Source organism: Chaetodon auriga, chromosome 8, assembly GCF_051107435.1.
Source record: "Chaetodon auriga isolate fChaAug3 chromosome 8, fChaAug3.hap1, whole genome shotgun sequence".
Classification (NCBI taxonomy): Eukaryota; Metazoa; Chordata; class Actinopteri; order Chaetodontiformes; family Chaetodontidae; genus Chaetodon; species Chaetodon auriga.
The window spans coordinates 13,473,381-13,490,125 of NC_135081.1; the positions used below are offsets into that span (position 1 = coordinate 13,473,381).

The 16,745-nt window shown below is 42.8% G+C and overlaps 1 protein-coding gene and 1 pseudogene across 2 annotated transcripts in view; one reads left to right on the forward strand and one right to left on the reverse strand.

Annotated features, from left to right (window-relative positions):
• deptor (DEP domain containing MTOR-interacting protein) overlaps positions 1-10,231 on the reverse strand; it is a 29,655-nt gene extending 19,424 nt beyond the window's left edge. Inside the window, exons 1-4 of one of the 2 annotated variants that reach the window (XM_076736863.1) lie at positions 9,913-10,231; positions 9,573-9,665; positions 6,248-6,426; positions 5,374-5,497 (exon numbers count right to left, since the gene is read on the reverse strand). In XM_076736863.1, coding sequence (XP_076592978.1) covers positions 5,374-5,497; positions 6,248-6,426; positions 9,573-9,665; positions 9,913-9,926 — 410 coding nt within the window. In that variant the 5' untranslated portion in view covers positions 9,927-10,231. The remainder of the gene's footprint in view (positions 1-5,373; positions 5,498-6,247; positions 6,427-9,572; positions 9,666-9,912) is intronic. The other variant, XM_076736864.1, reaches the window with a different exon arrangement.
• Positions 10,232-13,948: 3,717 nt separating this feature from the next.
• On the forward strand, positions 13,949-16,519 carry LOC143324336 (N-acetyllactosaminide beta-1,3-N-acetylglucosaminyltransferase 3 pseudogene; annotated as a pseudogene).
• The last annotated feature ends 226 nt before the right edge of the window (positions 16,520-16,745 follow it).

Sequence of the window (16,745 nt, forward strand, 5' to 3'; positions counted from 1 at the left end):
AACACCTTCTGCTGAAGCTAATGAGGATGTAAATAGGTGAAATTAAGCTAAATGAAACCTAAATCAGGTGCAGCAAGTATAGAAAGCCCCCTCTTTCTTGGTCCCATGGTGACACTGCGTTCCTCAAACTTCAACTGGCCTCATTAAAAGAATACAGTTTAAACACGTTGAAGAAAACGGTCCGCGGTGCACACCCAGGACGGTCCTTCACTCGTGGAGAGTCAACACACTACAGAAAACACCCCTTGTTCAGATGTCAAATTTTGATGGATGTGGAGCTTTAGTGGGACAAGTGCAATGGCCCACATTAGCAGCCAGCATCATAACACAAATATTGAAAGAACTGGACATAATGTTCCATGAGACTTGTCTGTGCACACAATGCCATCTAATCCATGTAAACACGTTAAGTCAACAGCTCAGAGGGACTGACTCAACGTACTGTACTCAAAGCAAAGCACAGAGCACTTGGAACACTAGCATGAGTATTATGTAAGTGGTACAGTATATTATGCATGACTTGAGACTGTATATATGGTATGTAAATAGATCATGATAACTTAAAGTAGGACACGGTGAGCTATGACCTGCATATGCACTCAGTGTAGCTGTTCAGATGCAGTGGTGTCCACAGAGACGCGTTTGTAGGACCAAAAGACTTTTCCCTGCTCTCAGATTTGGTCTTGCATAAAGGTGGGGCACCGCCGACGCTCGAGTGCCACACAGCAGCTCTTAAAACAAATATAGCTTTCAGGGTCATTTAAGGGTCATGTGAGAGCACAGTACAGCAAGAGAGTCACAGTGTCACACAGCAGGCAAAGGTTAGGGAGAAAGAAGTTCCAGACTATCTGAATGAGCTGAAAAACCCACAAGGTGATGAGAAGTTCAAAAGCATATTAAAGTATCAGCTTGGTCTCAGTAGAACAGTTAAAAATGCAGTAAAACAGTACTATACCTAATTCAGAACACATATTCAGAAAATGGAGACTACATTTATGCTGTTTCCTACGTGACCAACGTCTTAGAATGGTTATGTATACGAACATATTTTCCCCGCTTCATGACCCTATTCAGCTGCCATCGTGGCCACTTCACAGTTAAATCACGTATGTCTGTTACATAAACAGTCAAAAATACAACCACAACCAGTACTGAACCTTTAATGACACAACTTCCTGATGTCAAATCTGTTTCACTTCTACAGCTCTTGATCTCAGTTCTAGGTTTCAGTGACCTTATGGGACAACAAATGAAGGCTAACATTACTTGCTGTCCTTGTCAGAACAGTGCAGTGCAGATTAGCATTACTTTAAGATAACTGAGCCGAGTTAAAACACAAAACGTTCAAATGCTTTTATAGTAAAACTATACAGTATTAAGCCTTTGTTAATAACCCTGTATGTCGGACTTCTTACTGTAATAACCAAAGACATTCCTCCAGTCATCAGTCAGTCATGTGAAAACGTCAGGATCTAAAGCAGAGAGAGCAGCTAATGCATTTGCCAGCGATTATCAGCTGTTACTTAGCCTTCGCCTTCTATGACACAGACATTTAGATAATATTTGTGGAATGCTTGATAAACCCTTGGTATGTTTAGAAATGAAAGGATGTGTTGCTCTCTTTTGATTCAGCAGCATGCATCTTTGCATATCTGACAGAAAAACCTCCCCAAAATATCAGAAGTGTAGAACAAAAATAATGTTAAGTGTATGAAAAACATGCAAAACCACCAGCGCGGTTCTTTAAGGACAGTTTTGCCTGAGCAATGAGAGACAGTCTTTGTCTTTTTGAACAGAGGTGTTTTCTAGCCTTAAACAGACAAATGAAAACATTTCACTCTGAAGAAGACTAAAAACACACACTGATGCAGCAAGTGCTGATGCACAAACATAAGTAAAGACGTGCACAAGATAAGAGTGAAGTACCTGCAGAGATTGTATCTGAATATTTGATGTCTGATGTAGAAAAACAGGCTTTTGACCACAGGGCTGGAGGAAGGGAAAGAGCAAACCTTGAACCTTCTAATTGCTACTGCTGAGGTGCCCTTCAGCAATGCACATAACCCACAGCTGCCCCAGTGAGGCCAACAGAAGACCATCTGCTGTAGGTGTGACTGTGTGAGAGCATGAAGAGGATAGATCGAACATTTTCATTCATTTATTCAAAAGGCCTTTTTTTCCATGTGATAGCTCAATATAGGCCTGGTTGAATCATCTTTATTTAAGCAATTTCACTACGATCTACAGTGGAGACACACACATTAACAGTCTGCGTGGTGAACAATGCTGTAAAACACTGTCCTCTCTGACTAACCCTGTCTCCTAGGAAATGCTGTCATAACAACTGTTTGAAATGCCTCCGTGTGTTTTGTTGACTGGAGTTTGTGTATGCTGAGTTGACGACTGACAGCATCAGAGATCAATGTGTGAAGAGGACTGTTTATTTTCCCCAATGGAAAAACTAGATGTGAAACAGGCTGCAGGGAAACGGTGCCTGAGGTTACAGACTGCATGATCAGGGAGTTTGTATGTTATGTATCCACTTTTCTACTACTTTTAAGAAATTCATTGACTATTGCAAACTCATTTTTAGAGACTGCATATTAAAAATAACTTATCTCCAAACTTTCAAATCCACTTTTGTCAAGCAGCAATGACTTTGCATTTAATTCAAGAACTGAAAATCTAACACAATCGCCCAAAAAAGATGGCGTATGCTGAGAAGGAATTTCCTTTCTTTAGGCCTGAGAGGTAATATGAAAAACTCTCTGTCTCCTAGGGATGATTGGGCAGTGCAGCTGTCCTGATAAGACTGGGCTGTCTCCATCTCCCAGGGGAGTCAACGCCGCAGCAGATAGGCTGTACTCTGGCCCAGACTCAACAGACTGACTCCCCTTAGAATGTATTACATGTGACCCGAGTGTACCAAGCAACGTGACTGTGGTAGGAGTAGTTTCATCTTTAGAATCCGACATTCAATAGACTCCTCACATAATGTCTAGACAAGTGAAGAATAGCCTTACAGGGACATGTATTAAATCTCACAGGTCTTGTAAAGGTTAAATACTCCCTGTCAGAAAGTATCCTCTAGAGTTGGGTGGCAATGCACAGACTCTCCTGTACTACTCATCTCTGTTCTCCTTCATCGAGCTTCAATAAATGTTTCTGCGTAAGAGATCCAGGTCTCCTGAACCTTCTTCAGTCATGACTTAACCAGCTCTTGTGATTTCTTTCACAGAGGCACGGCGTGTCCATCGCTGAAATCTGTACAAATGCTGATTTATTCCTAAACAAAAGCAGTGAACAAATAAAAAATTTGACCTGATGATATCACCAAAGTTATAACAACTCATCCTGAGGGAGATAGAACATCTGTACCAAATTTCATGACAAGCCACCTTACAATTGTTGAGATATTTCAGCGGTGGACCGACCTACATTGCCGCCCCTCAAACCACACTGCTAGCATGGCTAAAAACAGCTTTTGGGTTTGCACCAACACACATTCAGGCTGTAAAAGTCACCGCCTTCTGTGAATTTCACGGATGAGTCAAGAAAATCAGCATTTATGTAACAACGACTCAAGTTGAAATGTGCAAAAACTAGAGGAGCAAAGTAGTATATGGTTATGATCTGCCGCAGGACGACACTGTTGCAGGTATCTAATGAAGCCGAATTCCCGTTCAAGGCTAACAGCTTGCATTGGCATGTAGCTTAATGTTCATGGTTATTGATCCTGAAGTAAAGGAATTTAACTGAATCTTTGCAAAGCTCTTACCAAAGGGCCAAAGCAACTGTGGTGTACAGTAATGAAAACAAGCAGTAGGAACAATGATCCCTCCTGGATGGGACATATTTGCATTATTATGTCCTCAGGACAGAGAGATGGTTGGTTTTTTATGTTGCAGGACTGTTACTTGTGCTGTAATTGTAATTGTGAAGCAACTCCAGTTTGCAAGCAAGCAACCACCAGAGCAAGCTTCAGGGGAGTGTGTGTGTGTGTGTGTGTGTGTGTGTGTGTGTGTCTGGGCTACACCATGGTGATTACATAAACACATGGCTTTGAGAGCTGAGACGACAGATGTCTCCCCTTGGACTATTTCTTCCTCTTATGCAACTGCTGTGTGTGTGTGTGTGTGTGTGTGTGTGTGTGTGTGTGTGTGTGCGTTGTCTCAGAAACAGACATGAAAAATAGGTCTCTGTTTATTAAGGTGTCACACTGTGTGTGTGTCAAGAGGGCCACGAAAATACAGTTTACTCGTGTGACAAAGAGGTGTCAGGATGTGTGAGATGGGGGATGTGTGTGCGTTTTGTACAAAAAAAAAAGCTACAGCCAGTGTGTGTGTGTGTGTGTGTATGTGTGTGTGTGTGTGTGTGTGTGTGTGTGTGTGTGTGTGTGTGTCTGCACTTATTTGGTTGTAAACGCAGAGGCAGTGTGTGCATAAATCCAAAACTGTAGAGGTGCCACTGTTAGACAACCAAAGAGAGAAATGGACACACACAGAGGAAGCCTTTAGGGTTGCTATAGAAATAATTAGCCTCATCACTACAGGAACAACAGCATCATGGGTACAAAGCTGATGGCAAACAAAAACAGTCCCATTAGTGGTGTCCTCCAAATCCAGCCCGTTGCTGGACACACGCCACGAGTTACCAGCAAAACAAACTTTTTAAAAATGAACTCAGATGCACTCGATCAGTATGCCATTGAGAATGCCAGTGACTCTCACAAAGAGGAGGGCAGGAAATGCAGGCATGGCACGAGCTATTGTTTGCCAAGAGGCCGTGAACTTCCACAAGTTAAAACAGCATCAGATAGTTCAGCGTTCCGCATATCAACAAGCTTCACCAGCGACATCTTTGAGGAGGTAAACAGTGCAGCACAGTAAACACAGATAGAGGAGTTAAGTCACGAAGGGACGGATGTGCAGGACCGTGGTGCACGATCCCACACACACGATCCCACACACACGATCCCACACACACACACACACACACACACACACACACTTTATGAGACATAACTCACTGACCAACAAACAGCTGGTTGTTTCCTGTGTTTGTGCTATGTTAAGCTAAGCAGCTGCTAGCTATAACTTCATATTTGTCATACAGACATAAGAGTGATACCAAGCTTCTCATCTGACTCTTGGGGAGAAATCTACTATGAGCTACTCTTTAAAGTTACTCTCTAAGAGGGTGTAAGGGAAACTCAATCAAATATGCCAGGAGATAAAATTCTAGGGAGTTTCTGTTTCTGTTACACAACCGCATGGTCAGCCATTTCCTACAATCCCTCTGACAGTTGCATTTTGAAGAACATGACAGAGTGGCTCTGGTTGTGTCACATGGTGTGTTTGTGTCTGTTCATACTTCTCATAGATCCTCTGGCCCCTCATGAAGACTTTGGCCTCGCTGTCCAACGGGAACGTGCCGTCGTCTTTCCGGAAGCGGTAAAACAGCTTCATGTCTTTGAACTCCCGGTGCTCATCACACACTGAAAACACACACATGCGTGGAAGTTTTAGTTTTAAGAGCTCATTGCCTGCAGGATTTGCAAACACCAAAGGCGTTTGATGACAAAAGTGCAAAAACAGGAAGAGGTTGTTAACAGACTGACGAGAACCAGAGCTTTTAACGCAGACAAACACAACATACTCTCCTATTTACTATCATAACCAACATGCACGGACTTCAATTACAAGACAGAAAACACATGCAAATCTGTTACATGTGCATAACTCATGCAACTCTGACTAATTGGTCATTTACTTTACAGCTAAATGCATTTAATTTCACCCAGCTGTCAGCTACTGCACAGAGGCCATTTCAAGTTGTGTTAGTGTAAGTAATGACGGTTGAAGACATGGGCAAGTGTCACATAATGGGATGATGGAAGTTTTGATTGCATTTGTATCAAACAGTCACTAAAATCTAAACAACATTAAATCATTAATCTACAGCTGGGATGAGTTAATACTGAACTGGCTCCATCTAACCTTTGGAGAAAGAGGCAGGACGATTTTTTCCTGTCTCTGTTTTCAGTGCCTGATCAAATGTGAAACAGGTAGTGAGACGCTATGCTGGAGCCGAATTGACTGGGAGACAAGAAGGATCATCTATTAAGAGGCACCGATCTTTCCCAGAAAATGTCAAGAAAGAAAGAAAGAAAGAAAGACCCTTGCTGTTGAAGAAAATGGAAAAGACACACAAGACTAACACACGAACACACGCAGCTCAGCCTCACCGTGGTGAATGATGCTCTGGTCTAAGAGCTTCTGCATGATCTTGATGGCCGTGTCTCGGTCTGAGGCCTCCTTGTGTTCGATCAGCCAATCAATGAGCTCCTTGGCCACAAAGCAGTTTGGGTAAGTTCGCAGGTGGTGCCGCCGATCCTTGATCACCTTCCCCTCGTGGAGCCGCAGCCTGGAGGGCAGCAAACAAGCCACAGAGGAGAAAATAAAGAAGAATTCTGGCATTTCTTGGCATTATTCCTTAAAAATAAGATCAAGGTTAAAGTTTTGGTTTATCACCAAAAGAAATAAAGACAGCAGCCCTGTCATTCCCTGTTCTACTTATCTGTGTGAGCTGCATATCATAAATTAGCCAATAAAGATAACAAGGCTTCTAGTATGAGAAAATGTGATTTCCCTAAAGAACAAGCAGAACATTCATACAAATCTGTCTGACATTAGACAGAACACATCAATCCTCTTGGCTCGAGGTGAATGTGATCCCGTCTGCAGGGATCCACAATGCGACTATGTCGTATGATGACACGACAAACTGCTCATGCTCTGGCAGTTGGCCTTTTCACGTCATCAAGGTGACCTCTTTCTGAACCTGAGTATTGTGAAACAGCCCACCACAGCCTCAGCCAAGCTCCCTGCAGCTTGCTAGCTCCACTCCATGCTGAGCCTGTCTGCAGCTGGCTAGCATCACTGCAGATTAGCACTGACAGCCCTGGTCCAAGCCTGCCCCAGTAAGTACCCTCGCACTGTTCTGCCAGGACTCGAGATGGGCAAACAAGTTAGAGACTTCACTTCCAACCAGGCTGAGCATCATCCTCTCCTCTTCCTCTATTCAGCTTCAGATGGTTTCAGCCTAATCTACCCATAAATCATCTCAAACGGAGCTGAAAGTAAAATCATCCATCTTGCTGGTTCTTAATAGGAGGCTCAGGTGTCAGACTGCTTGTTGTGGTAGGTGTTCCTACTCTGTTGGTTCCTCTCTGTAGCAGCATTTCTTAAAGTTGTGCTGGATCAAACAATGACAAGCAGGAGTGTTTCTGAGTGAGTCTCTGGCTCCCAGTATGACTATAATGATGGCAAGTCCCGGGCTGAAAACATTCGCCGAGCCTGAATCAGAGTCTGCCATGTTGCAACAAACGGCCTATTCACAACTATGAACTGGTCACAGGACTCACTATAGCAGCTGTGTGTGTCTGTGTGCATTGGCATCCGTCTGTCTGTCTGTTTTCAGCCCTGTGCCTGCAGCACATCTGCTCTAACATACGAGTGGTCTACATGATGGGACACAAATGTGTGATAAGACGTTTAAAAACAGCCGGTGTACTGTTCAGTACCAGGAACCAGGAACCATGGCCCTCGTGTACTATGAGCTTGACTCGTGATAGAATGATCAAACAAAGGTGTGGATCAGGTACACTCCCTGCTTTTATTCCAGATGTGTTTCCTATCAGGTCTAATTTTACTTCCATGACTACATACCACTGTTGATAAAATTAAAGTGTGACTCTCTCACTCCCTCTGAACCATCAATTCAGACCAAAGGACAAGGCTCAAGAAGTAAATTATTGAGGAGGAACATCAATCATTAAACTGTACTGTGTGAGTTCATACTGCACAGTGTAACAGGACTAATAGCCTGCAGCCATGCTAGCAGCTACATGAGACTGTACTTAGACACAGCAGAGCTACATGCTAATATGCTCACAGTGAAAACTCAACTGGCTGATACTAAGCAGGTATGTTTATCATGTTCACTTAGTTTCATGTTGGTTTCAGAATGTTAGCACGCTAACGCAAGTCACAACTGAGGCTAATGGGAATGTTACTGGTTTTGAAGTAACTGGTCATAAACCTGAACTGATGATCCTGCTAGGTGAAAGTTTCATGGCAATCCATCCAACACTTATCCACATATTTCACTCAAAACTAAAAATATCAACCACATGATGGCACTTGAGGAAAAGTCAAAGGATCACCAAGGTCAGATGGGTTCATCCTCTGGGGACCATGAATGTCTGTACAAAATACCAGAGTCATGCATCCAAAACCTGCTGAAACATTTCAGTCTGGGACAAAGTGCAGCGCTGACCCACAGACAGACACTGCTGTCCCTAAAACCACGCTGCTAGCAGGGCTTAAAAAGCTCTCAGGCTGACTGCTACGTCTGTTGAGTAGGCAGAAAGAGATTTAGAGACAGAGAGCAGCCGTGTATGTCACAACCTCAAGTCCAACCCCCCCGAGCGTGTCTCAGAGGCAGTGGACTCTGGGACAGCCACCCCGACCAACCCTTCGTTCACTGACACCAGCCACACCGCCAGCTGGCAGCCGCAGTATACAGCTGTGCCAGGGACACTGACACGCACACACACACACACCCTATAGAGTGACAAACAGGAAAACACACACTGTCACTGAGCAGCAGAACACAGAAAAGTATGTCCAGACAAACCCTATTCATTTCTTGAGGTGATGACTGTTTCTTTTTCTGCTTCTCCAGAACTGGGCGATGCTACAGTGTGTACTTCTTCACGGACAACAAAACTCAAAGTCAGTTTGTCCCGCCCAGCTGGAAAACACAATTCAGTTGCATTTTTCCCTCGTACTTCTGTGGGGGACTGAAATTCCAGGCATTGATGCCATGCTTTACCTACTGAGCCTCTATTCATTGCTGGAAGCATGAGCCAGGGAACATCACAGGGGTTATGGGGCCTTTTTTTAAGCGTGCAGTGGGTCAGAGGGTACAGCATGTCAACAGCACTGCCATGGTTAGTGGTTGATATCGACGGGGCATGATCATGATACAGGGTTAGCAAGTTGATCATTCCCTGGGAAGCTCAAAGGGCACTGTATTACTGGAGCAAAAATTACTCTTGTTCAGTCCTGAAAACAGTAAAGCAAAACAGGCCACTGTAGCAGAGTGCATAAGGAGGGCTGTGCGTGTGTGCACGCCTTTGTTTGACTGTGCATGCTGCAGAAAGCTGAACGCGCCTGTACTGCCAGTTTGCAGTGAGGGAGAGAGCTACATCCATGATTATTAACCGGCTGTCATGTCAACAACACCCACTTTTCTCACTGGATGTGTCATGTCCTGTCATGTCCTCGTTTTTCCTGATCTGGGGCAATAAAAGCATGCAAGATTGAGCATGAACTAAAGAAAGACTGTTTATTTAAATGACGGTTTACTAATCATCAGGTGTATTCGTTCGTGGAGGCGAATAAGCTGGACAGTTTGCAGATGATCCTGAGAAAAATGGCACAACTTCCCTGAATTTGTGACTCGCAGCATACCCAGGGATTGCTGACTGGGGCACGCCGACCTACCTCAGCTGTTCCCCGGTGACGAGCACCTCGGCCAGCCGCTCCAGCTCTGCAGCCTTCTTCTGCATGGTGTTCCCGATCCCGTCCATCTCCCTGCTAACACAAGAGCCACAGACCAGAGGTGTTTTGCCACACACAAGGACATCACTCTGCACTGGGAAAACGCATGAGTCTTGAATTTTAATAAATGAGTAAAAATGGTGTGTGCGCGCACCAGCAGCTTTCCAGCTGACAGATACACAGAAAGGGGAACGAATGCATTGAAAAACAAAGGCATGCAAGCGCCCATGCTGCGATGATTTCAGAGAATAAACAATGCACCGACACCTGGGTTTGTGCTTACCCTTCAGGCACCATAGAGAGCGAAAACAAAAGTTTATGAATTATTTCTTTGATGAATGAGGAGCAGAATTATTCCATCCCAGGAAACATATGCAACAATGCAGCCGGTCAGAAGTCACAGCCCAGCCTCAGTGTGTAAGCAGCTCCATCGGCAGCGGTCCACTTTTCATTCCTCGAAAACCTCCAAATATCTGCACCCACACGTTGATGCATGCATGCATGTCACATATCCTTTATCTATCCGGTGCTGGTGTTGATGCAGCGTCTGTAGAAACAGGCGCTCCGCACGCTGCCGCGGTTTGTTTGTCACTGACACTGACACCACACGCCACGGACGCACGTTTTTCTCCACGGTGCAGCCAGTGCCCATCCACAAAGCCCCCGCATTGGGAGGACTCTGGTGACGTCACTGGGGGAGTTAACCGGAGGGGCGGTGTTACAGTAGCATGAGAGTGCGCTCGATTCATTCACCGCCCGGTCCAGGGAAGAGTTGGAGGGGTGGGATGTTCTGGGGCTTTGGATGGAATTTTAGCCATCATCATAAAATAGTTTGTTCACCTTTCTACTTCAAATGCGTTTTATGATGAGAACCACAAACCCAGTGTAATATGTATGTAATGTAATATTTTAAAAAAACAAAACAAAACAAAACAAAACACTGCACTGAATGAAATAAGTCTATATTACTAAAATAAAGAGTCAAACTTTCCTGAAATGATGATTTCTGATGTACCATTACTTCTGTTCTATGGCCTCATGTTCCACCAAAGTGGTTGTGTCTATTCTGCTCTGTAACTGTGTCTGCGAGACAGCTTTTCTCTTTCCCACTCTCCTCTCCATCCATTTTGTTCAGTATGAGAGCACTCCTCGACACACTGATTTGGTGGTCAGGTCTGATTTTTTTTCTTTTATTTTGGCAAAACTGCAGAAAATGTGGGCAGTGTCATTCAAAGCTGAATTTTTTAGCATTTAATCATTGATTTGCAGGAGCATCCGGGAAAGTCTGCCTGAATGTTATCCCTGTTCAAAAATGCTAACGCTACATACCCAATAATATACATCAGATAAGATGGAAATGTAATGATCACCATAAAAGATGTCATTGTAGCAATACAATACACAGCACACAAACATGTGTGAAACATCCTGCAGCAAAATTCACTAAAAAACAATGCTACCATCATATTGTGCAACAAAAGACTGATGTCTTTTCTATAACAACTGCACTTTACACTGTATTTATGATTTAAAAATGATTACTTATTTATAAGATTATAATATCAATCCCATGTCCAGGTCATCACAAAAATCACTCTAACAGCTCACTGGACAACCAAAAAAAAAGATATCATATCATAAAAAAGACACATTATTAAAATGTCCTGATAGCACGTGGGCAGAGTGCAAATAATAAAGAATATAGTCATTTGTCCAGACATGGATGCTGCCTACACATGTTGCTCAACTTATCGAAGGTGTAACTAATGAGTCGAAACACATCCAAAGCAAGGAAATGGAAAAAGAAGGCTGATTGTTTTGCAGTATGTAGACTAATCCATTTACTCACGAATCATAAAGGAGCTTTTGATGAAAAAAGAAGCAGTTTTTAATCATTGAGACAAATTTGAATTTGTGTTACACATATTATGAAGAGTTTAATTCTTAATAAAGTAACTGGTAAGAAATTAGCCAGCTAGTCACAACATGTGAAACATGCAAGCTTCGGTATCTGCATCTGAATCTGAAGTGAACATAAAACCAATGCATCCATCCAGGACAGATGAAGTCATCTGGCTGTTCACTGGCTACATCGGTGAGTGTGTATGTGTGTCTGTATTCTGTGAATGTTATGATGTTTAATAGTTTACAATCTAAAACTCACACAGGAGAGCTTTAAAAAAGAAAGTCTTCATACCTGTTATAGATACAGTGGGTGACCCTTACACACTCCCTACAGTAATCCAGATGTGGGCGTGCTGGATCTGTAAGGCTGATTTCATGTGCTGCATTCAAACCTCCTGCTGAGGACTCACACCTTCTCTACAATAGTGACAGCTTTGCTTTTTGTTCGTCTCTTTTTTCAAATGAGGTTTTTATTATTCGTTGATTTAATCAATACACCAGGGACGGCAGTGAGAAGGCTCAGTATATAATTATTGACAAAGACATTAGTAAGAATCTCAGGATCCCTTTATAGCCACAAGTTTACAGGCGGACTGTTTTCAGACATGTCTCGTCATTAGCTACACTAGCTGACTTGAGGGTGTTTTGTTTAAATGATAATAATTATTAGATTTTCCCCAGTCCTTCTCTGGCTACTGCTGTTGCACATTCTCATTTCCAAACACACAGAGACACACACACACAAAAGAAATGCATTCCAGCCTTCAACCGCTGTTGAAAACTACAACACAGAAAAAGTAAGGGCATGTTGGAAAAAACGCAGCAGAAGTGGCCTCTTGCATGCCTCTGTGGTAGATAAAACATGATAAAGTGCCCTTGACGGTCGCCCAATGTGCAAGAAAACATGATGAAGTGCTCTCTGGATGCCCTTCAATGAAGAAACTGTGATGCATTTCCATAGGCTGCCCTACATGCTTGATAATTATGTACCTCTAGCGGGTTAAATACCTGTAGCTAATATCGCCCTGTGTGTCTATATTACAGATCTGTAATATTTACATGTTAAATCAGCAACTTTAATCACCAGGTTTTATTAGTTTCATCATAAATGCATCACAACTTTCAACATGTTGGCGTCCCCCTACATGCAGCCTGAGGCCTCCACTTACTATTTTTTTGTAAGAACAAAAGACAGATTGAGAGAGTGAATGAGTAAGTTCATGGTTTGTCATTGTGTGGCTGCTAAAAAGAAGCAGTGTACCAGCAGGAAGGAGCACTGAGCCATGCTGCTGCGTACTGGACTTGCTGAGCTAGTTGTAAAGCCCACTGTCGTCTAAATTTCCACAACTCAAATAAAATCTGTGCTAAACTTTACCTCAGTGAGCAATGTATTTGCTCACACCTCAAACTATATAAAATATCTAACTTAGCGCAAGGACTGACTGGAAATGGGGGAAAATGGCCCTGGGTTTTTTGACCAGCCCACAAAAAAATCCACCACCACCCACATCACATTTTATGTAAACAAGATTACAAAATGATAACTCTAATAATAACTTATGTAAATACGCTGTAAAAAAGAACAAGGTGAACTGGTTCACTGGCATTGGCGTCAGGCTCTGACTAAATTCTGTCCACTGCATATGCTCCATCCACAGTGAGTAAACTAGCATATTATACCATTACATATAAAGTACAATATAAAAGTATAATGTTAGTATAACATTCATACATTCATTCTGTATTGTTAGTATGTTTATATAATTCCATATGATGGTGAAGCAATATCAATACAGCAGTTTAAGAACCAACATTTACTATTTTGGTATTTGTGCTCCTTCATTAAATTCTTGTGCAAGGAAAATCGTCTACATTGCTGGTTAATCTTTAATTTATTAAGGCTAACTAGACCCATCATCAACAATCACAACCATTCACGCATTTTGTTTACCTCAGCATTTCCAAAGTTTGCTGTGGCTCCGTAACATTTTTTGATGTCCCGCCCCATTCAGGCTGTGATTGGTCAGTTCACGATAAGCAACACGGATCTAAAATAAAACATGGCTCCATGCCAGAGTTGAACATGTTCCAGCATAAGGCAGCTGATGAAGCTGAATACAAGCCAAACCCAAACCTTGTTTGTGTCCTCCATGTTGTCTTGTTTCAACTGGAAAATCTTGACAAACAGATAGTATCTCTCTCTCTCCTCTGTGCGCCGCTGCCTTCAGGCTCACTGGGCTCACATGATTGACGGGTAACCGCGCAAAATCAATTATTTGTGTACTGAAAACATTTTGCATTAGCCTCATGGGACTTCTAATGGGACTCTCCTCTGTCGGCTTTTCAGTACCACCTTTATGTTATATATGTCGTATCTTGCTCCACTGTAATTTTATCGTCATTACCTAGCAGCGATGAAAGGGGCGGTGCTCAGGTGAGTCAGATTGGACAGGATTGCATGTAACTGGCTGGGAAAGGGAGACTGACAGCCACACAGCACTTGGTTTATGTTTTTTGTTTTTCAAGGCAACCTGTAAAACAAACTGACTGCAGACGGATTTCAGAGCACACTGAGTGGCCAGTATGTTCAGGTAGGCTAATTACTGCTGAAAGAAGGCTGCTGGAGTTGTGTGCTGCATGATCCTCTCCTGAAAATTAATTCAATTATTTTTGCTTTAAATAGTTCAGCTTTTATTTCTATACGCCTGTGAAGAAAATGCACTAAGATATTTTATATTGCTATAGTGAAGAGACCTTGCAATGTTTAAATATTGTCACAAGTTCTGCAAAATAACAGTAAAGATTCTCATCAAAGCCATCTTGAAAAGCCATTATCTTTCTTCAAAATTATAATGCAGGAGTGAGTTATGGTCTTTGAGATGGAAGGCCTGACAAACACTTAAAACATTGTTTTAATGATGACATTTATTTAATTTGTGTCAGTCCTGTTGACTGTAGAACCCCTGTAGGTTCACCTCACTTCATAAGGCAGAAACAGGCAGAAAGAATGCTTTGCAGCCTGAAACCCCTGCTGAATGCTACAAAACAGGAAATGTAGGTGTTGACTTCACAGTTCCTGTAAAAGTTGACCAAGACCACGATGACCTGACGGATTAAAGAGTCCTTGAGATATGCCAGAGTGTAATTTTTCCCATGATATGCAGGAAAATAGCAGGTAATGTTGTGATTTCTTGCTTGGCTTCATTTAAGATGGTTTCACTGCTTACTGTCACAGGAAGTAGTGCAGATTACATTTGTAACTGATAACTGATGCTCTGATGGCAAAGCTAGATGAAAAGGGTGAGGATCACCATCAAGTTGATCCAGTTTTTTACAGTGATTACAGTTTTACACTGATAGTGACACTGGCTGACAGCAACATGACATATGTGTTATTTTCCTCTCCGTAATGACTGTGAAGTGTTCCCTTCATAGTTCAACACCACTGTAGAAAAAAATGTCTGATGAAAACACCAGTCCTTTTTTAAGCCAAATAGCATTCCAGCGTTCAACCAAAGCCAATGCAAGGTTTCAGAAGCCAGAATCAGCCAATTCAATCAATCATTTTTCAGCATTACAGGCTTTGCAGTGTACAGCTTCTATCATTACCCCCTCACACCGGGTAGGCCTGTTAACATGGGATCTGTATTCAGTTCAAATTCATTTCAGTTCAATTCAGTTTATTTATTTGGCACCAAATCACAGCTAAGATTGTCTCATGACAGTTTCCACATAGAGCAGGTCTAACTCATGCTTTAATGTATGGTCTAGACCAAACCTTAACCCTTTTGCAGTGGTAGATCACAAAATGAGGTGAGTTGATGAGAAAACTTTTTTTTTTTTTTTGTCGCTGCAGAGTTTTAAAGAGGACAAACATCAGAGCAAGCACCTTCTTGCAGGTGGGAGCTCTTCTCATCATCATCATTTTTCTCCGGAAACAATGTATTGACCACAACACTACTCCCCTTCAAGTAGTTGTGAGAAATGAATGCAATCAAACGAAGCCACCCACCAAAAGCACCTCATATGTTCACTCCTGGCCAAGATGTGAACAAAACATGTCTGCTGCCAGCATCACAAACTTCAGCTCACTTCCTGATAGCCTGCAAGACTTCCTCTACTATAGACACTGTCGACATTTTCCCATGCTACTGGACCTTCCTGACAAATGTGGAGGAGCTGATGGATCCGCAGAGGTCTTCCTTCTGCTGGTCATTAAAAGCTCACCTGTGAACTTTGACCGTCGAGAGGTGCTGCGCAGAACCTGGGCTAAAGAGAGGTTACAAAATGGCGTGTGGATTCGAAGGATCTTCACGTCGGGAACAATGGGTACTGGTTTTGAGAAAGAGAACATGAACAGAGTCCTCGAGCTGGAGCAACGTGAGTACAATGACATCCTCCAATGGGACTTCAGTGACTCATTCTACAACCTCACTTTGAAGCAGATTCTCTTCCTTGAATGGATGGAAAGAAGCTGCCCAAACGCTCGCTTCCTGCTAAATGGTGATGATGACGTTTTTGCCAACATGGACAATGTGGTTATATATCTCCAAAGCCTTGAGGACAATAATGGAAACAAGCATCTCTTTACCGGCCATCTGATCCAGAATGTGGGGCCCATTAGGTTTTCAGGGAGCAAGTATTATATTCCAGTTCAGGTGCAGGAGTCAGACTCATACCCTCCCTACTGTGGTGGTGGGGGCATCCTCTTGTCCGGCTACACAGCTTTGGTCATATACAATATGTCCCAGTCCATCCCCATTCTTCCCATTGACGATGTTTACATGGGAATGTGCCTGGCCAAAGCAGGACTTAGTCCTCATTCCCATAGTGCTGTGATGACAGCAGGCCTGTACATTCCCTCCAGTGACATAGATGAATATGACCCTTGCTATTATAGAGAAATTCTACTTGTGCACCGATTCCTTTCAGCTCACATATATCTTATGTGGCACAGAATACACGACCCTAATCTGAAATGCTGAAATGCACGGTTTTAAGTACAGCCTAATGCATTTCAATCCAACAACAACAAGAGCTCAGCCATAAATTCTGCATTTACAAACCAGAGAGTTGCTCTCTGGTTGACACTGCTGGACAGTTGTTAAATCATCTCCATGTTTATTGTGGAGGTCGTAACTCGTGATGTACTGGACTACATTATGTTGGAAGGTGTATGCAGAATTCTGCCACCCTCATGTGCAAATTGGA